Raw genomic sequence first — 21,299 nt, forward strand, 5'->3', positions numbered from 1 at the left:
TGCCATCCCCAATCTCATCGTGACCTCCTGGGTAGGGGAAAGGGAGCCCCTGGCAGAGGCTGTGGCCTCCTTTTCACTGGCAAGATGTGGACTTTTCCTCCTAGTTATGAAAGGGCCATGGGGCATGTCACACATTGAGGGAGGTCTAAGAAAAGGAAACTGCCACCCATGTTTGACTGTGATGACACTGGTAGAAATGCCATCCCGGAAGCAAGGATAGAGACCGCCTTCTCCCTCCCCTTGTGTTTGTTTCCATGTGCTTGTTCCCATTGGGAGTGGGAGGATGAGTTTAGAGAGTATTGAGATGATGCCTTTATTTAGGTGAAGCAGAGCTTGGCCAGTCTAAAGTCAAGCTCCATAGATGGAGCCTTGCTAGAGAGCCGCCTCTGAGGAGCTAGGATTGCTTATGAGAACCAGGGAGGAGGAAAGACAGTGGGAAGGGGTAGGCAGGGATGCAGGCTGCCCATGGAGCAAGGTGGAGAACCTGTCACAGGGTACCCGGCCTTTTACAAGGGCTTTTCGGGGAAGGAGCTGTATCAGAGGCTGTTACTTGCCTCCTCAATATCCATTCTTCCCTACTGTTGCTATCACAGGAATGTGAACACGTGCCCAGCTAAAAGCCTATATTTCAGTGTCCCTTGCTGGAATTGTGGCCAAGGAGATGTAAGTGGAAGTCACTGGACGGGATTCTGGGAAGGCTTTGTGAAGGGGGCTGACCCAGCTGGAAAAAGTGACCTTTTGTACTTCTGTCTTCTCCTTTTTTGTATCTGCAAAGAAGTGGAATGACTGGAGCTCCAGCAGCCATCTTGTGCCTATGAGGTGAGTTCTGGAGAACAAAATCCCACAGCCGAAGGTGGTGGAGCAGAATGATATAGGGTACCTGGTTCCTGCTGACAATGTGGAGCCCTCCTATGCTCCCTGGTCATCTCTCCTCAGACCATGCCATGTGAAAGAAAGTCATCCCATAATGTGATTAAGCCATGCTTCCTTTGGGTCTCTGCTTATAGCAGACAAAAGCCATTTCTAGGTAATTCAGGAGACTAGGCAATACAGACTAGCCTGCTTGCAAGACAAGCTTTCTTACTCAAGCCTAGGTCTTCACATAGGACTCTTATTCAAGGAATTAGACTGAGAAAAAAGGCAAAGAGGAATCTACATGAAAGAGTGTATTGTGGTGAAAGTTAAACAGTCAAAAATAAACAGTAGTGTCGTTAACAAAATGCCCTTCTCAGTGTGCTCAAACACTTCAGAGTCCTGTTTTCTCAGAATCAGGGGATTGAAAATGACCTTAAATATCATTTAATTTGTTTAGCCCCACTCCCCTTTTTTCTTTTCTCTTTTCCCCTTTTCTCACCCACAGAAAGTCAGTGTCCTTCTGTTTGTGCCTGCTGGCCTTTTGCTGCCAATATCTGAGCAAAGTTGCTCCATATGACCCTGTGATATTGGCAGATCACAAGATTTGTCTCAAGGCATTCAGTATCAGATCCCAGAAGTAGCAACTCTTCTTTTGCTGATGCCTATCCATCTATTTGTCTATCTCTCCATCCATCTATCTACTTATCCATCCATCTGTCCATCCATCCATCCATCCATCCATCCATCCATCCATCCATCCATGCATCCATCCATCCATCCACCCATCCATCCATCCATCCATCCATCCATCCGTCCATCCATCCTTCCATCCATTTGTTCATCCACCCATCCATCCATCTATCTTCTCTCTCTCTCTCAATCGTCTGTTTATTGGTTGTTTCAAGCACTGCGGCTACACAATTTAAATACATAATCTTCACAACAACCCTATGAGCCTTGTTATCTCCACTCCACAAATTAAGAAATGAGGCTAAAGATAATAAAGTAATTTGCCTAAGGTCAAAGAGCTAAATGCAGGATAAGGTTTGGAAGTGTCTATGTGGTTCCAAAGAACCCAACACACTGAACCACTTTGCTAGGCTGGCTTGTCATGGGTTATTCTTCCACATGACAAACAAATAGAGAATTCATTCCAGCCAACACACACTGATTGCACAAACATAAAAACAGATCTTATAAAAATATATATTTGATAGGCTTCCAGGTAAAGACTTTTGTACAGCCTATCATGATTTACTCTGGCCTCAAAAACTTGCTTTAAAAGCCCAGAAAAAAAAAAGGTGTGATGTTAAAAGTCTTTGGGTCAGTTGGGTAAGAGGACATCATCAGAGTGGCAAATCCTAATGAAATGGAAGCTCCATGGCCAATAGAAATGGACCCTTGTTAGATTGTGGCTTATTGTAGCAATTCAAATATATTCACCTTTCAAATCATGTCTTTTCCAGGTATTATGACCACACAGGGGAAAGCCAGGTTAGCCCCCATCTTAGAGAATGGTCCTTTTCTGGATCACCAGGTTATAAATTTGTCCTATGACATAGGTTAGCGTATACTCTTGGCCCTTCAAAGGATGTGGTATTTTGGTGTTGACCTTCAAGATGTTCCATAGTATGTAGTTGTTTTAATTTTGCAGAGGTACAAGTTCAAGGGATATCTGAGATGAGATATTTAGCTAGTGAGGAGGCAAGGGGGTTAGCAAACCCCGTAAAGCTCTTCAGGTGATGAAACGTTGTTAAAAGTATAGATAGCAATTTGGTAAGAGACAACAACTTAATGAAATTTGAAAAGACCATTATCTTGTGGGATAGGGATATTTATAGGAAGGGTGACTCAGGGGGCAGGGACTGCTGGGAAAAGCCAGGAACCTGTAGAATCATTAGGATCCAGTCATTTGGAGCTTCCTCCAGGTCTGGGAAGACATTCTTTCCCAGTTCCCAAGGGCCATTGCACTCTGATTTGGAAAAAAATAATTTAGGATGAGTATAAAAATGATAAAACTTGCTCATCAAAGTGACATTTTAGACATATCTAAATATTACCACATACCATATTATACTGTCATAGTTTCCCACCATTTTTTGTTCCTTGGAATAAGGCAACTTATAAATACTCTACATTATGGTTTTTTTGTTTATTTGTTTGTCTTGTTTTGAGACAGGGTCTCGCTGTCACCCAGGCTGGAATGCAGTAGTGCAATCATGGCTCACTGCAGCCTTGACCTCCTGGGCCCAAGTGATCCTCCCACCTCAGCCTTCCAAGTAGCTGGGACTACAGGCATGCAACACCATGCCCAGCTAATTTTTAAAATTTTGTTGTAGAGACAGGATATTGCTATACTGCCCAGGCTTGTTTCCAACTCCTGGCCTCAAGTGATCCTCCCCCCTCAGCCTCCCAAGGCATAAGTTACTGGTGTGAGCCGCTGCGCTGGCCTATATTATATGTTTTTGCTGCTTCTATTGGGGAAGAATTTGGTGTTTTATCTGAGAGAGATGACAGGAACCTTGGCCAGATGCCACCCCCAGAAACTCAGTGTCCTTCTGTTGGTAGCTGCTTGCCTCTTTGCTGCCCCTATCAGAGCAGAGTTGCTCATTTGCTTCTCTGAGCACATCTTGTATGGAGTCTCGGGCCCCAGACAGCAGGGCTGCAAATGACACACTCAGCTGCAAGGCGGCAGTGATCTGTGGATGAGGTTCAAATCTAGAGAAAAAAACGGGAGCCTCGAACTGCATCTGAAAACCAGCGAGAAAGAAGCAAATTCCTGTGAAATGGCACAGCCATCACTTCAGCGTTGACTCATTCTGCTCAAACCTGTCACCGCTCACACGGGAGTGGTCGTTGGAATAAGGGACTTCTCAGGTGAATGACAAAGAAACACAGATTTGGATTTGCCCAGGTGTCTGGAGAGGAGGCTGCCCCTGGATGCCACCCCCCACTGTGCAGAAAGGGGGTGCCCGGGGCATTGTCACCGCAGTGAGTCTGCACCTACCATCCTCTGGCCCCTTTCTGCCACCTCTGCAGCCTCTCCAATTAAATTTAAAAAAAGTAAAAGTGGGGACAAGAATCATCTGCCTGCCTGTGTTTGGCCCTCCTTCCAAGTTTTTGTGTTCTGTTTGAAATCAAACTTATGCTTTCTTCCAAAATGAATGACAGAGAGAGAAAAAAGAAAAAGCCACCCAGGCTTGAAAAGTGGTAGCTTCTTGCCGCCGACTTCCTGCCGGTGCCAAGTCAGAGGGAGCTCTGCGTGTCCTCAGTTCACCCTCGCCAGGCCACACCGCATGCAAATAAGAAGCTGTTTCAGTGTCTGCCCATCTGAGACGCTGACATAAAAAAGGAAGAAAGAAAGGAAAAAAACCACCGTCACCACCAACAAAAAAACCCAAAACTGATTAATTCTCGTAGATTGCAGCAGAGCAGGGGGCCTGGTGGTGACACATCCTGTTTTGCTGTTCAAGTTGTCATCCCCCAAGCCAATAAGCTCCCTCATGAACGGCACCAGTTATGAGGGGTGACAAAGAATTCAAAACACTCACAGGACAATTTTCCTAACCCTTGGTCTCTCAGAATGCTATTTTTTAGGCTAATTTGTTTTGATGAGAAAACTATGCCTGCTAGGCCTATTTTTAAGCCAGATTTGAAGTCAGCGCAGTTGGTATTTGATCTTGCAAGAACGACAGAGGTGTCAGCAGCAGCTCTGCCATTTAAGAGCTGTAGCCTGGTGGGACACCGTCCTACAACCAGGGCCCTAGCGCAAGAAGTATCTCTGTTGTTATTTGCTTCTCTTCTTTGAGATCCATACTTGATTTGAAAAATCACCACTTGAGCAGCACCTGGTGATTACGTAACCATTCAACTCTGTGTTTTATCCTAGGGCTAGGTAAGAAATTGAAAATCCAGCCTGAAATAATTAGTTTAGCTGCAGACAGGGTGTATTAAACAGACTCAATTTAATAGAGCTAGAACCATAAGATGAATGTATTTATCTTCAATCAAAGATGACATGTTAGACAGATTCCTTCATTCATCACTTTTCTGTTACGTTTAGCCCTAAGGAAAGTCTTTTTTAGATATGTAAGATGCACCTTCAGGGTTAAAGCATCTAGTCCAGTCTGAATAAAACATCAAAAGCACCTACAATCCCAAGCTCCTTCAAGGACTTTGCAGGCAGTCTTCAGGTGAGATTGGTAAGACTATTAATCGGAGTAATGAAATAAAGTATTATCACATCTATTTATTTTTCTCATTTTCTTTTAACTTCTCTTTTGTGTATGTTCTAAAATACACATAATTTTCAGTTCATAGGGCATTTTCCCCTTGTAAGTAAATATGAATATATTTCAGAGTGAGCTCAAAGTTTTACGTTAGATTTAGGTAGGCATTTTTTTTTTTTTTTTTTTTTTTAAGATGGAGTTTCACTCTGTCACCCAGGCTGGAGTGCGGTGGCTCGATCTCGGCTCACTGCAACCTCCGCCTCCTGGGTTCAAGCGATTCTCCTGCCTCAGCCTCCTGAGTAGCTGGGATTACAGGCACCTGCCACCACACCCGGCTTATTTTTGAATTTTTAGTAGAGCTAGGGTTTCACCGTGTTGGCCAGGCTGGTGTAGAGCCCCTGACCTCAGGTGATCCACCCACCTCGGCTTCCCAAAGTGCTGGGATTACAGGTGTGAGCCGACAAGGTAGGCAAAAGTTAAAAACAAAAAAACAAAAAAACAAAAAAAAAATTTGGAATAGTCTGTAACAGAGGAGGGCTTGAAGAGAAGTGAGGTGATTTGCAGAAGCATCAGCCAGGAGGCATTCCTCCAGGAGAAAAATTTTTACTTAAAGGAGAGAGCTTAGTGATGGAGAAGGAAAAGATCTCGACACACATTCAAGATTAGAATCATAAGTTGGCCATTGATTGGGTGTGGCTCTGGGAAGTGGAGGTGCTGTGGGCAGGGGCTGGCTTGGGCAATGAGAAAATGGTGTTGCTTATGTGCCCACTCTGTGCTGGAACTCAGCTGTGAGTGCCTCCAAATTCACCACATTTATCAAACCTCAGTGCTCTGAGACAGCATATGATGGCCTAGCAGGATGTCCATTCTTTTCCTGGAACCACCCATCCAGTTATCTCCTTGAGTCGCTTGGGCGGTGAAAAGTGGTCTCATGCACAATTGATGCGGTGTGATCCCCTTGCTATGTCACGCATGGCGTCTGCCCTCTTCCCTGGCACCTCTGCCACTCCAGGTTATGCCTGTGCTGCTGCCCATTCTACACCCACCTGGAAAGCCTGAAACCTTCTCGTGCCTTCTACTGCAGCTGGGGAGCTTCTTCCACGTCTCATAGCCAGCTTCTCCAGAGGGAACTCCCAGAGCTGACTGTACTTTCCTACCTCAGCCTCTTCTTCCTGGGATGGTGTCAAAATATGAACAGTCACAGCTTCATGCTTTCAGGAAACCACCTTCTCTTCCATCTTCTCCTTTGGCCTGCTCAGACAGCCAGACTTCTTAAAAATATTTTTCCTACAGGCTCATGCAAATTAAGGGATGTGGCTGGGCATCTCCTTCAGTGCCCTCAAACAGGTCATGAATGTTGCAAAGCCCAGAATCGTGCTAACCTGGTAGAAGGCTGGTTTAGCCAGAACACACAGAGAGGACCTTCTCATGATGGTGTGGCTGAATTCCACATGTCACTAACAGTATCTTGCCCTGACCCGACTCCAAGTACTGATCCCCAAGGAAGGCATAATAGAGAGCCCATCTTGGGGAGGGATGATGACTTCATGTGCAAACAAGTCAAATTCAGGATGTGTGTTGTGGGCAGAGATGGCAATGCCCAGTCATCTGTTAGGTATACAGGTCCGCTGTACAGGAGAAAAATCAGAACAGAATTTCTATTTGTAGTGTTTCTTTTAGAGACTGGGGAATTGAAGCCACAGGTGAATAAGAATGTACAAGGAACCAGGCCTTCTTGAAGAAATAGCTGATCCAGATTGGTGTCAGGAGCTGTACAAGGGGATCCAAGAATGTCTTGTCATACAAGCCAGACAGCTATTAAAGACAACTGAGGTCATGGCAAAAGGGCCCAGGCTTCTACTGGCCAACAATGTGACAATTTGAGCATCCCAAAGAATAATGACTTTAGTGGACTGAAACATATCAACATGTATACATCCATGAATTCATAATACTCAAAACGGTAAAACCAAACTCATTTGTTACCTTTGGAGGAGTCTGTCACCTCTGATTATTCTGAAAACTGGTAAATAGAAGGGGAAAATTCAAGCATTTATTCTGCTTTTCTTGTATAAACTGTACCTCACAGTTATGGAAGAGCTGATAAGGGAAATGTCTTCTTTATTGAAAAATTCAGCTGATACATTTGGAAGGAATGAGAGAGAATTAGAGTACCACCATTAGGTGACAATGAGGGTCCAGTTTTTTATTTTTCTTTTGCTGAGTGCTGGGAACATAGTGATAACAAAAAAAAGCCATGGTGTTCTGGCCCTTGTGGAGTTTTGATTCTAGCACATTAATCAAATAATCCCAGAGCAAAAATAAAATGTCAACTATGGTAAGTGTAGAAAAGGGAAAATACACAGAACTTTTAACAGCTTAGATCTGAGGAAGCTGACCAGCCTGCAAAAAGGGACAGCTTCCCTAGGGAAGTGACTTTGCAGCTGTGATGGTGGATGACTAAGAGTTAACCAAGGAATGGGAGGAGGGAGGAGGAGACAGAGAAGGCTTTCCAAGCAGAAGCCAGAGCATGTGCAAAGATCCTGTGGCAAGAAGGAGCCTGGTGCAGGGAAGGAACGAAGAGACATGCAAGCTGGCTGGAGTGCAGAGAGGGAGACGGGCAGGCAGGTGGTTGGATGGGGAGGCAAGGATCAGATCATGAGTCCCTTGGAGAAGCAGGAAGGCATCATGATGACTAATGTCAGAGGCAGGGGAGGACAGGTAGGGATAGACAGGGAAGCAGTGCTGGGAAGATGCTAAAATGCTGCAGTTTGTGCTTGGAAAGATCATGGCCTGGTTCTTCCATTGTCATGATGGGTTGTTCTCTTTCTTATTGTTTTTCTAATTTGTCTTGACTAATGGAGAAGATCAGGAGCTCAAAAGATAGAGGTTGTTTACAGCACTCAGTTTGGCTGCTATAGGTTAATGGGTTTAGACTCTTTAAGGGGATTAGGCTTTTGCTCAGAGACCAGTGGAGTATTCTAGCCAGGCTGTCTTGTGAAGGTGGTATGTTAAGAACTAGGTTTGTCTGATTTATCAAATTAAAATGTGGTACATCAAATTAAATTTGAATTTCAGATAAATAACAACTAATTTCAGATGTGTCAGATAAAGAATGAATATGGCTCTCGTACAATATGGGATAATGAATATTTTCAGATAAATAGATGCCCTGTATTCTGTGTAGCAAGCATAACTAGAAAATCAATGTTAGTGCTCAAACTAAGAAGACTTTTGAGAAATTATCAGAGGTAAATACAAATATACATTTCCATCCATCCATCCATCCATCCATCCATCCATCCATCCATCCATCCCTGTTGAGCTCCAACTATGTGTCAGACACTTCTGGGGGGTTGAGGGTATTGTGATCAGTAAGACAAACTCTCTGCCTTTATAGTGTTTACATTCTAGGAGAAAAATATTCATCTTAGAGAGATTATAAAAAACAAATCTTCTGAAATAGTATCTGTTACGTCCAAAATAGAGGAATGTATAAATAAATGTTAATATGATGGACTAACACGCAGCCATTACAAAAATCCTGTTTTGAAGGCTATTAAATGTCATGGTGAATTGATTCCAATATAAAACCAAATGAAATAAAAGCAGTTCACAAAACCACGCATGAGGTATGTAAATTTTGTAAACCAAAATTACAAGGTGACCTCAGTATCTAGAAAAATACACCAATGGTGGCTGTATCTGAGTGCTGCTGGAATTATTACTAACATTTTATTATTTACATTTATATTTTCTTTTTCACAGTTTCTACAAAGAATTATGGATGATTTTTATATTTAGAAAACCTTTTTTTATTTGTAGACATCTATTACCTGTGGGCCCCACAGCAGCATGGAAAAGATTAAAGATTTGTGTCAGCTTTGATGCTGCCGTTAATTATCAGGACAACCTACAGCAAGTCATGCCATTTATCTGGGCCTCACTTTCTTTGGATTTAATTATGGACTAAGCTGTGATTTTCTGTGTAATTAAGAACCAAACTAAAGTTTAAAAAATATGCCTTTGTTTTATGGAAGAGTCCAGAGACACCATCATTATATTGTGTGTCTTTATAAAACCCATATACCTTATTCTTTTGTTTTATCTAGCTATTATATTGTCTATAACTTACTTTTAAATATTCTAGTATAGACAGGTGTGTGTGTGTGTGTGTGTGTGTGTGTGTGTGCGTGTGTGTGTATTCTTAATCCTCTATAAGGTTGTAGCTAAAATTTAAAATACTTTAACTGGACACACATCTTTTAGGAGTGGTTGGTAGTGTTTGAAGGACTACTATAAGGCCTTAATGATCTTTATCTCTAGAGAGTTCTAGAAGGTTCCCTAATTAGCCTAATAAATAAAAGAAGTTATTTTGCACTGGAAAATTAAGGAGTGTTGGAGATATGTGATTTGGCTAGTGCTATTTAAAGACACCCCTGTCCTTGCATAAATAGGGTTTAGGAATCTAGTAATCCTGGATTACAAACTTTGTTTGGAGTGATGCCTAAACCAGGTATGCCAATCTGTCTTGTGTCCACATACTAACAGAGGGTTCTAGCAACTTAATCCCATTAGCATGTTAGCTGAAGACTACTGCTAGAATGCTGTTATGTTTGTTTAGAGTTAATATTTCATGGAAATGTCTGAACCCTGGTACTGTATTAAACTCATAGAAATGGCTTTGTGCCTGTTTGCTAATAAATATTTCTCTGTGTGGCAGAATTTGGTTTGGGGTGTGCTGTCTAGCTGTCTAAATCATGTATCTCTTAGTATCGCAGTAATGGGTGAAGAGATATATAGTTCTTCTCACCTTTAATTGTTGGATGTGCAAAGAACCTGGTAATTTTGAATGACTGAATGGATTGAGATCAGTTGGCGTATTAACGATAAACTTTATTTTACAGAAATCTTTTATTTACTTGAGGTTTTAAAATTATTATAAAACTAATAACATATAAAGTATCTCCCAAACTAACACAGATTCCTACTACTTGGATGTATTATGTCTCTATTACCTGTCTTTTATTTTTAGAATACAGCTGTGTTCCACAACCTCTCAGTTTAGGCTTATAGGTGCAATAATTCATTAAAAATGAATGCTAGGTTTGAAAAGTGTCACCCGAATGCTAAATATGCAACAGGCAGCCTAGTTCTGGCTCTCCGGAGAGAGTAAAGAGAGGTTTTGGCAAAAAGTCTTGGAAACAACCAGCTGATCTTACTGCCTTCATTTTGATGAGATAATTTGTGTTTATGCACATATTGAATTACGCTTAAATACATGGAAAATTTAAAATGCCAAAGGAAGGGGAAAAATGCTACATAGCACACATTTTAAGTGTTTTTTTTTTTTTTTTTTTTTTTTTTTCCTGCTAAACTCCAACCACTTGAAAGCTAGAAGAGTCACTGCTGGAAGATCCAATGCTGGAATTGACAGTAGATGCTCACAGTCTTCACGGGAGCTGAGCTCTATAACTGTACCCAGCCCAGGGCCTGTGCATACACTGGTTCCTACAAGGGTGGTGATGCGAAGTGAATGCTTGGGAACTGGGACTGGGATGTAAATTTCCCGTTTGCCAGGGGCCAGCTCTGGGACCTCAGGTGAATGTGACACTTCTCTGGGTAGCCAAGTCATCACCTACAGAATGCAGGACATGTCAAACGACTTCATTTGATGCACAATAAGCAAAAATCAGCAAACTCTCAGGGGACTTTGTAAAGACACAGGCAGTTTGAGGAGGTAATGTGGCAGAGTGGGAAGAGTGAGAATTTGGTAATAACCAAATGAACAAAGAAACAAAATAAAGAAACAACAGATAATGTTTTCTGAACATTTACTATGTATGGTGGAATATAATATCTTCGACAGATCTTTTGATTGAGGGTTTTTATAGGTAAGCTGATTCCTCAGTCTGAACCTTATTTGCCATTGAGACTGCCCCATGCAGTGCAGTTGGGAAGGCAGGAGATTAGATGCAGGTGAAATCCTAGTCCTAAAGGAAGGGGAGGTAAAAGAGAAAAGCTCGACTTTTTCTGTTCCTGGATACATTGTCGTATCAGGAGTAGGACAGGATGGAGGCAGAGTGAGCAGGTAATAGAGTGTGAGTGTGACCTTGGGCAAGTCATTTACTTTCTAAGCCTTGTTACTCAGCAAAACTGAACTAAGAAAGAATGAATTACTTTGCAGCTTGCTGTGAGCATTGTAAGTATACAGTCAATTCACTCATTTATTTGAGATGATATTCTGAGCAGAGTAGACTTACACAGGTATGAGACACGGTTTCTATCTTTGAGGAGTTTATAGTGGAAAATGACATCTGTAAATAAGCAAACACAATAAAGTGTGAGAAGTCCTCCCCTAGTCAGCCTAGAAAAGAGTTTTAAGAGCAGGTGAAGCACAAGCTGATTCTTTAAGGATATGTGTCAGGTGGACGAAAGGGCAAGGAAGACCGAGGCGTGAAGGTATGTATGCATACGTATTACAGAACTGCTCAGCAGTATTAGTTTATTGTTACTATTGTTGGTGCTACTGTTGTCCTTGCCTTTGAGGGCTTATAACATCATTGGGAAAATGTGATGATTAAACATGGAAAATGCCACAGAAACAACCATAGCAACCACTCCAAGCTGTGCACTTGAGGGCTAGGGGCCTGTTAGGAAATAATAATAAAGAAACAACAGATAATGTTTTCTGAACATTTAGTATGTATGGTGGAATATAATATCTTCGACAGATCTTTTGATTGAGTGTTTTTATAGGCAAGCTGATTCCTCAGTCTGAACCTTATTTGCCATTAAGACTACCCCATGCAGTGCAGTTGGGAAGGCAGGAGATTAGATGCAGGTGAAATCCTAGTCCTAAAGGAAGGGGAGGTAAAAGAGAAAAGCTCGACTTTTTCTGTTCCTGGATACATTGTCGTATCAGGAGTAGGACAGGATGGAGGCAGAGTGAGCAGGTAATAGAGTGTGAGTGTGACCTTGGGCAAGTCATTTACTTTCTAAGCCTTGTAACTCAGCAAAACTGAACTAAGAAAGAATGAATTACTTTGCAGCTTGCTGTGAGCATTGTAAGTATACAGTCAATTCACTCATTTATTTGAGATGATATTCTGAGCAGAGTAGACTTACACATGTATGAGACATGGTTTCTATCTTTGAGGAGTTTATAGTGGAAAATGACATCTGTAAATAAGCAAACACAATAAAGTGTGAGAAGTCCTCCCCTAGTCAGCCTAGAAAAGAGTTTTAAGAGCAGGTGAAGCACAAGCTGATTCTTTAAGGATATGTGTCAGGTGGACGAAAGGGCAAGGAAGACCCAGGCGTGAAGGTATGTATGCATACGTATTACAGAACTGCTCAGCAGTATTAGTTTATTGTTATTATTGTTGGTGCTACTGTTGTCCTTGCCTTTGGGGGCTTATAACATCATTGGGAAAATGTGATGATTAAACATGGAAAATGCCACAGAAACAACCATAGCAACCACTCCAAGCTGTGCACTTGAGGGCTAGGGGCCTGTTAGGAAATAATAATAAAGAAACAACAGATAATGTTTTCTGAACATTTAGTATGTATGGTGGAATATAATATCTTCGACAGATCTTTTGATTGAGTGTTTTTATAGGCAAGCTGATTCCTCAGTCTGAACCTTATTTGCCATTAAGACTACCCCATGCAGTGGAGTTGGGAAGGCAGGAGATTAGATGCAGGTGAAATCCTAGTCCTAAAGGAAGGGGAGGTAAAAGAGAAAAGCTCGACTTCTTCTGTTCCTGGATACATTGTCGTATCAGGAGTAGGACAGGATGGAGGCAGAGTGAGCAGGTAATAGATATTTAATTCATTTATATTTAATGTACTAATATTTACTTCTACCATCTAAATTTATGCTCTTTAATTGTCCTGAAATTTCTTTGTCCTTTTTGCTATTTTTAAGGGGAGGGATTAATTAATTTTTTTTCATTCTACTTTTTTCCCCTCCAGTAGTTAGAAAGTCATGTATTTCTGTTCACTTACTGCTTACACTAGAAATTACAGTACTCATACTGAATATATCAAATTCTAACTGTTAATCAATATCTTTGTCCTCTGGTGTACCAGATTATATTTCCTTTTGTAATTCTTAGGATTTGTCAGACATACTGAATCTGTAGACTGATGTCTATCACCATGACAAAAAATTCAGAGACAGTCTTTTTAAATGCCTCTGTGATATTTTCTCTTTTTCTCCTGTTGACTCTGTTCAATTCTCTTTTCTTTTAGAACTATGATTATGCTTTACTTTCTTTATTTGACATGACACTTGTTCTCTTTTTCACATTTTCTTCCTCTTTAACTCTCTGGATTATCTTCTGCATAATTTCTTCAGAGAAAGAAACTCTCCAATTCATTAATTGTCTTTTCAGCTGTGTCCAATTTGCTATTAAACTTGTTTATTCACTTTGCTTTAAATATTTTAGTTTTTGTTTCTAGAAATTTCTTCCCCCATAGCTTCATGTCGGTTTTGTGTCCTGCAACTTTATTGAATTCATTTATTAATTGGTTCTAATAGTTTTTTGGTGGCGTCTAGGGTTTTCTATATATAAGATCATGCTGATCTGAAAATAGGTACAATTTAACTTCTTTTCCATTTTGGATGACTTTTATTTCTTTTTGTTTGTTTGTTTTGTTTTGTTTTATTATTATACTTTAAGTTTTAGGGTACATGTGCACAATGTGCAGGTTAGTTACATATGTATACATGTGCCATGCTGGTGTGCTGCACCCATTAACTCATCATTTAGCATTAGGTATATCTCGTAATGCTATACCTCCCCCCATTAACTCATCATTTAGCATTAGGTATATCTCGTAATGCTATCCCTCCCCCCACCCCACAACAGTCCCCAGAGTGTGATGTTCCCCTTCCTGTGTCCATGTGTTCTCATTGTTCAATTCCCACCTATGAGTGAGAATATGCAGTGTTTGCTTTTTTGTTCTTGTGATAGTTTACTGAGAATGATGATTTCCAATTTCATCCATGTCCCTACAAAGGACAGAACTCATCATTTTTCATGGCTGCATAGTATTCCATGGTGTATATATGCCACATTTTCTTAATCCAGTCTATCATTGTTGGACATTTGGGTTGGTTCCAAGTCTTTGCTATTGTGAATAGTGCCGCAATAAACATATGTGTGCACGTGTCTTTATAGCAGCATGATTTATAATCCTTTGGGTATATACCCAGTAATGGGATTGCTGGGTCAAATGGTATTTTTGTTCTAGATCCCTGAGGAATCGCCACACTGACTTCCACAATGGTTGAACTAGTTTACAGTCCCACCAACAGTGTAAAAGTGTTCCCATTTCTCCATCCTCTCCAGCACCTGTTGTTTCCTGACTTTTTAATGATTGCCATTCTAACTGGTGTGAGATGGTATCTTATTGTGGTTTTGATTTGCATTTCTCTGATGGCCAGTGATGGTGAGCATTTTTTCATGTGTTTTTTTGGCTGGATAAATGTCTTCTTTTGAGAAGTGTCTGTTCATGTCCTTCGCCCACTTTTTGATGGGGTTGTTTGTTTTTTTCTTGTAAATTTGTTTGAGTTCATTATAGATTCTGGATATTAGCCCTTTGTCAGATGAGTAGGTTGTAAAAATTTTCTCCCATTTTGTAGGTTGCCTGTTCACTCTGATGGTAGTTTCTTTTGCTGTGCAGAAGCTCTTTAGTTTAATTAGATCCCATTTGCCAACATACTTGCTTTGGATGTCCTAGCCAGAGCAAGTATGCAAGGGAAAGAAAGAAAAGTCATCTGCCAAAATTGACAGATGACTTTTCTTTCTTTCCCTTGCATACTTGCTCTGGCTAGGACTTCCAATACTATGTTGAACAGAACGGGGCTTGTTCTTGACTTGTTCCAAATCTTAGGGGAAAAGCTTTCAACTTTCCCCCATTAGGGATGATGTTAGCTGTGGGTTTTTCATATATGAACTGTATTGTGTACATTCCATCTATAACTAATTTGTTGAACATTTTTTATCATTAAAGAATGTTGAATTTTGTCAATTTTTTATGTGTCTATTGAAATGATAAATTTCATTGATTCATTAGCTTATGTTGAACCATCCTTACACACATGGAATGAATCTCACTTGATCACAGTGAATGATTTTAATTTGCTGTTGAATTTGATTTTGTTGAGAATTTTTGTATGTATGTTCAGATACATTGGCTTGTAGTTTTTAATTTTTTTGTAGTGTCTTTGGCTCTGGTACTGGGATAATGTTGCTATTGTAAAATGAGTTTGGAAGTATTCCCTCCTCTTCAATTTTTGGAAGAGTTTGAAAAGAATTAATATTCTTTAAAGATTTGGTAGTATTCAGCAGTGAAGCCAGTAATTCCTGTGCTTTTTTTCCTAAGTTATCCAATTTGTTAGTGTATAATTGTTCATAATAGTCTCTTGCGATCTTTTGTATTTGTGTTGTATCTTTTGTAATGTCTTCCTTTTTTTTCTGATTTTGTTTTTTTCTCTTTTTTTCATAGTCTAACTAAAGGTTTGTTGATTTGTGTTTATCTTTTGAAAAAGCCAGCCCATAGTTTCACTGATCTTATTCCTGCTCTGATATTTATGGTTTCTGTTTTTGTTCTTTTAGTTCGTTGAGGTGAGTTATTTGAGATCATTATTCTGTTTTGACATAGACATTTTTTGCTATAAACTTCCCTCTTAGGATTGCTTTTGTTGTATTACATAAGTTTTGGTATATTGTATTTCAATTTTCATTTTTCTCAAAAAATAAAAAAATTAAAAATTTTTTTTCATTGATCTATTTGTTCTTCAGGAGCATGTTGTTTAATTTCCATGTATTTGTGAATTTTCCAAAGCTTCTCTAGTTATTGATTTCTAGTTTTGTACCATTGTGGTCATAAAAGATACTTGATATGATTTCAGTCTTCTTAAATTTGTTAAGACTTGTTTTATGGCCTAACATATAATCTTATCCTGGAGAATATTCCATGTATAGTTGAGAAGAATGTGTATTATGTAGCTGTTGAATGGAATGTTTTCTATATGTCTGTTAGGTCCATTTGATCTAGATTGTACTTTAAATTCAATGTTTCTTCATTAATTTTCTTTCTTTCCATTGCTGTCAGTGGGGTGTTGTCCTCTACTGTTATTGTATTGAAATTTATCTCCCTTAAGATCTGTTAATACTTGCTTTATATATTTAGGTGCTCCAACATTGGGATTGACTGTGTATATATATATATATAAAGTTGTTATATCCTGTGGCTGAATTGACTCTTCTATCATTACATAATGACCTTCTTGATTTCTTTGTACAATTTTTTACTTAAATCCTATTTTATCTGATATAGCTATTCCTTCTCTCTTTTGGGTTTAATTTGCATGGAATATCTTTTTCTATGAAATCACTTTGCATATGTGTGTCCTCACAGGTGAAGTGAGTCTCTTGTAGACAGCACATAATTGGTTTGTTTTAAAAAAATTATTCAGCCACTCTGTGGTTTTTATTGGAGAATTTAATCAATTTATATTCAAGGTAAGTATTGATAGGTAAGCACTTACTACTTTCATTTTGTTAATTGTTTTCTAGTTGTTTTGTAAATCCTTTGTTCTTTTTTTTGCTATATTCCTTTGTATTTTTTTTCCAGTAGTATGTTTTGATTTCTTGCATTTTCGTGGTTACCATGAAATTTACAAAAAACATCTTGAAGTATAAAAGGTTATTTTAAGCAGATAACTTAACTTTGATTGCAAAAAAATAGAAAATAAAACTGTACAGTTTTAGTCCAACACTTGCCCAACATTTTGAATTTTGATGTAATTAATTCAAATTAATTTACATTTAATTTGAATTTTTGATGGCATAATCTTTATATGGCATGTCTCTCAACAAATTATTGTAGCTATTATACAATATAGTATACAATATAAATAAGTAGTTAATAGTTTTGCCTCTAAACCTTCATACTAATGATATAAATGTTTTACACACAATCATTACAGTATTAGAGTATTCAGAATTTGACTGTGTACTTAGTTTTACCAGTGATTTTTATTGTTTTTTATTACTCATTAGCATCATTTTCTTTCAACTTGAAGAACTCCCTTTAACATTTCTTGTATGACAGGTCTAGTGGGGATGAACTTTTAACCTTTTGTTTGTCTGGAAAAATCTTTATCTCAATCTACTTCATTTCTGAAGGACAGCTTTGCTGGGTACAGTGTTCTTGGTCAACAGGTGTTTTGTTTGTTTGTTTTTCCCCCCTTCAGCACTTTGAATATATCACTATATCATTCTTGTCTTTCTTGGCCTGTAAGCCTTCTGCTGAGATAGCTGTTGATAGCTGTATCAGAACTTCCTTATACGTTATTTGCTTCTTTCACCTTGATGTTTTTAGAATCCTCTCTTTGCTTTGGTTTTCAACAGTTTGATTATGTCTTGGGGTAGCCTTGTTTAGATTAAATCTGATTGGAGATCTTTGACTTTTCTATATTTGCATATTTACATCTTTCTTCAGGTTTGGAAAGTGTCGTGTGATTATTTTTTAAAATGAGCTTTCTACCTCTTTCTCTTTTTCTTCTCTTAAATTCTTATGACTTGGATTTTGGTCTTCTGATGTTGTCCCATAAGTACCAGAAGCTTTTCTTATTTTTCATTCTTTTTTCTCCTCTGACAATAATTTCAAATAACTTGTCTTTGGGGTCACAGATCCTTTTCTTCTGCTTGATAAATTCTATTGTTGATACTCTATTACATTTTACATTTCACTTATTGTATTTTTTCAGCTCCAGGATTTCTGTTTCTTTAAAAAATTTCTTCACTCTCTGTAGACTTCTTGTTCTGATAACTTATTATTTTCCTTATTTTATTGAATTGTTTATCTGTATTTTCTGGAAGTTCACTGAGCTTCCTTAAAAGAGTTATTTTCAATTCTTTCTCAAGCAGTTCATACGTTTCCATTTCTTTAGGGCCAGTCACCTGCACTTTATTTTGTCTCTTTAGTGATGTCATGTTTTCCTGATTGTGCTTGATCCCAGTGATTGTGCATTGATGTCTGCAAATTTGAAGTAGGTACTTATTTCATTCTTTGCCCAGGCACTTCGTCTGGGAAAGCCTTTCAACAATCAGTTCATCCAAAGATTCTGGACAGGCTATCTGGCATGGTTCTAAAGCTTGGGGATACTGGGGCTGGTGCATCACTGGAGCAGGCCAGAAACCTGGGGTTACTAAGGCTTGCCTGCCACTGAGGGCAGTCTGGATCACAGGGCCACTGAAGTTGGCTTGCCCTGTGTCCTGCCTGGTGCCTGAGTGGGTATAAAGGCTCAGTCTGCAGGTACCAGTCTGGGGTCTGGGGCTATGTGGGCCTGTCCAATGCTGAGTTTTATTGTGGCAGGACTGGTGTTGAGACCAAGGCAAAGTCCTGTACTCACTTTTCTCTCTTTTCACCAAATGAATGACATCTCTCTCCATACTGTGCTGCCTGGGTTTGGGGAAGGAATGATGTGGGAAATGTAAAACTGTCCTTCCTGCCCCCTTTAGGGTATTTTTTCTTATTATTGTGCTATGCCAGGTATTGCAATCTCTCACCTGGTTTCCTCAGCGCTTGTAAAATTATTTTTGTGTGTGAATAGTTGTTCAAATTGATGTTTCTGCAGAGAGATAATCACTGGAGAGTTTTCTTCCACCATCTTGCTCTGTCCCTGTCTTCTTAACAGATATATTTCCAATGGAAACTTTCAGGAAATACATAACAAGGAACACAACGTTGATATTCCAGAGGAAATCAGGCTTAATTGCCTTCAGGGTAAACAGATCAATATCTTACTCTAGGACTAGAGTCTGGGAGTACAAACCAGAGGGACATTAGTATTTTTACAATATCTACACTTCCTTGGATTTTTCCCACAGAGTATTAACTTTAGGAAGTTTACACTCAAGAGAAAATAGGCTGACTCTAAGAAAATCCAGGCTAGAGCATTACTTGAATAAGGCTTTATCTCCATTAATGGGCTAAATAAGTTCAAGTGTGCACATCCATCCCAGAACTTCAGAGACTGCCTGTCTCAGACTGTAATGAAAGGAATAAGAGAGAATGGAAGAACTTTATATAAGACATAGAGGCCATTTTTGGAAATAAGCATTTGGATGGCAAAGAATTGAATCAGACAAATTAGAAATGAAGGAAGAGGACATAGAGTACCAGGTTAATATTTTTATAAGCTTAAGATGATAACATTTCAGGTCTTCATAGTAAAACATTATACCTCTTCCCTCCCTATGATACTTTTAACTTTTTACTTGTGTTATAATTTTTTTTATCAATTTCTGTCTGTCAGGTTCTAAGCACCTCACAGGTAAGATAAACATAATTACAGTGTTAACTTAAATTCAAGTGGACATTCATGCTACCAGTTATTAACACACACAAAATATATAGCCAACAGGTATACTCGTTAATGTTCATGGTCTGGTAACTACTACTGAAGACTCTGAGTGATTTAAAAAAAAGGGCTTAAGGCCCAAACTCTCATGAAAATGTCTGAAATGATTCCTGTTGACAAGGAATTGAAGTGGATAGGGTTATTTTCAGTGGCAACCGACCAATGAAATTCAATTTATTTCAATTTAACAATCCTATTATGTTTCAAAAAAGACAGTATAAAAATATACTCTTCAGCTGTATTGGAAGAGAATTTCAAAGGACTACTTTTGGCACACAGTTGGTATTCTTAAGAAATCATGCCAGAGGAAAAACAACAGAGGTAGCACCTCAACTCTTGTTGGGCTATGCAGCTGATTCCAGGAGATTTCAGACCCTTGGCAGCTGTTCTGCTTACCGTTTCAGGTCACTCTGAACTCTAGAAGGGTCTTAAACCTTTTCACTTCAAGCACTGTTCTCGCCTTTTGTTCAAAGTGATAATATCAGGGGAATATGTAGCAGCCAGTTAAAATTAATTTATCCATGTTAAAAGGATATTTGCTTGGAAGAAAGCTACAGACTAATTTCCTGCCAGTTCAATTTTATCCATTGCTGAAACCAGAAATCTCCACACTATCCTCAAAAACATCCTTCTTTTTATTCTTGACTGTCAATTTTACTTGCAAAATGCCTATCATGTCTGTGCCTACAGATCCATTTTTTTGCTGCCACTATGTATTTCAAACCTCTGTCATCTCTTACATGGGCTCTTGCAGAAAACACCTGAAGTTAGTTATCCCTTCCTTTAATTCATGTGCTGCGCTTAACCATAGCTTGTGTCAGATCACAGCCCCAAGGAATACCTTCAATGGTTGCCCAGAGGATCAAGCATTAAGTATCTTAGCATGATTTTCAAGGCATTGAGCAATCTGAGACCAATGTACTTTGCTGATTTTTCCTCCTGGGAGGCCCTGATGACCTTATGTCCTGGTCACACTTGATATTACACCAATTCCTTCCTATGTCATGTACATTCATGCTTCTGTGACTTTGTTCAACCTGTTTCCTCCACCCAGATTATTGTTCTCATTCTCCTTGCCTGGTGGAAGTCCATTCATCCTTTAAGACCCAGCCAGGTGGAATGGAACTTGCACAAGCTCCCTTATCTAACATGGTAGACACCAGCAATCAGCTGATTAATCAAAAGAGTCAGTCAGTCAGTTAAAGAAGGAAATAAAAAAGTAAATAAAACCAACAGAGTAAAACGTTCTCACTTAAAACATAAGAACATTCATTTATTGACCCTTTGGCGGAAGACTTTTTGAGTGTGGTTTCTCTAATAGAAGTTCTTCAGACTTTCTTCATAGAGTACTGTCAGAATGTTTATTTCCTTTTCCAGTTTGGGTTCCTTATAAAGGAGTGAGAATTTAAAGGTGCTTGAAAAGCAATCCAAATGCAGAGGTTTAGGCTTTTATGATTTCATCCCCCATCTTTTACAATGGTCTTATTTACCTCTAGTTAAACAGCATTAAAAAGTCAATTTTGCACACCAATGGTAACGTACTTAATACCCTGAAATGCATACTTAAACATGGTTAAAATGGTGTCTTAGTCAGCTCTGACTGCCATAACAAAATAGCACAGACTGGGTGGCCTAAACAACAGACATGTATTTTCTCACAGTTCTGGAGGCTAGAAGTGACACATCGAGGTGCTGGTCAATTCAATTTCAGGTGAGGCCTCTCTTTTTGGCTTGCAGGTAGTGCATTTTCTCTGTTCTCACATGGCAGG

The 21,299-nt window shown here is 39.2% G+C and overlaps 1 protein-coding gene and 1 long non-coding RNA gene across 2 annotated transcripts; both read left to right on the top strand.

Annotated features, from left to right (window-relative positions):
- The first annotated feature begins 247 nt into the window (after window positions 1–247).
- Window positions 248–16,777, top strand: LOC129393177 (uncharacterized). Its single transcript, XR_008619869.2, has 3 exons — window positions 248–663; window positions 776–819; window positions 8,910–16,777. It is a non-coding gene; the product is annotated as an uncharacterized LOC129393177 (long non-coding RNA).
- On the top strand, window positions 3,151–8,914 carry LOC134731085 (uncharacterized). The gene has a single exon (XM_063607242.1). The coding sequence runs from the start codon at window positions 6,275–6,277 to the stop codon at window positions 6,821–6,823; it is 549 nt and encodes a 182-aa protein (XP_063463312.1). The 5' UTR covers window positions 3,151–6,274; the 3' UTR covers window positions 6,824–8,914.
- Window positions 16,778–21,299: the final 4,522 nt, after the last annotated feature.

This window comes from Pan paniscus, chromosome 8, assembly GCF_029289425.2.
Source record: "Pan paniscus chromosome 8, NHGRI_mPanPan1-v2.0_pri, whole genome shotgun sequence".
Lineage (NCBI taxonomy): Eukaryota > Metazoa > Chordata > Mammalia > Primates > Hominidae > Pan > Pan paniscus.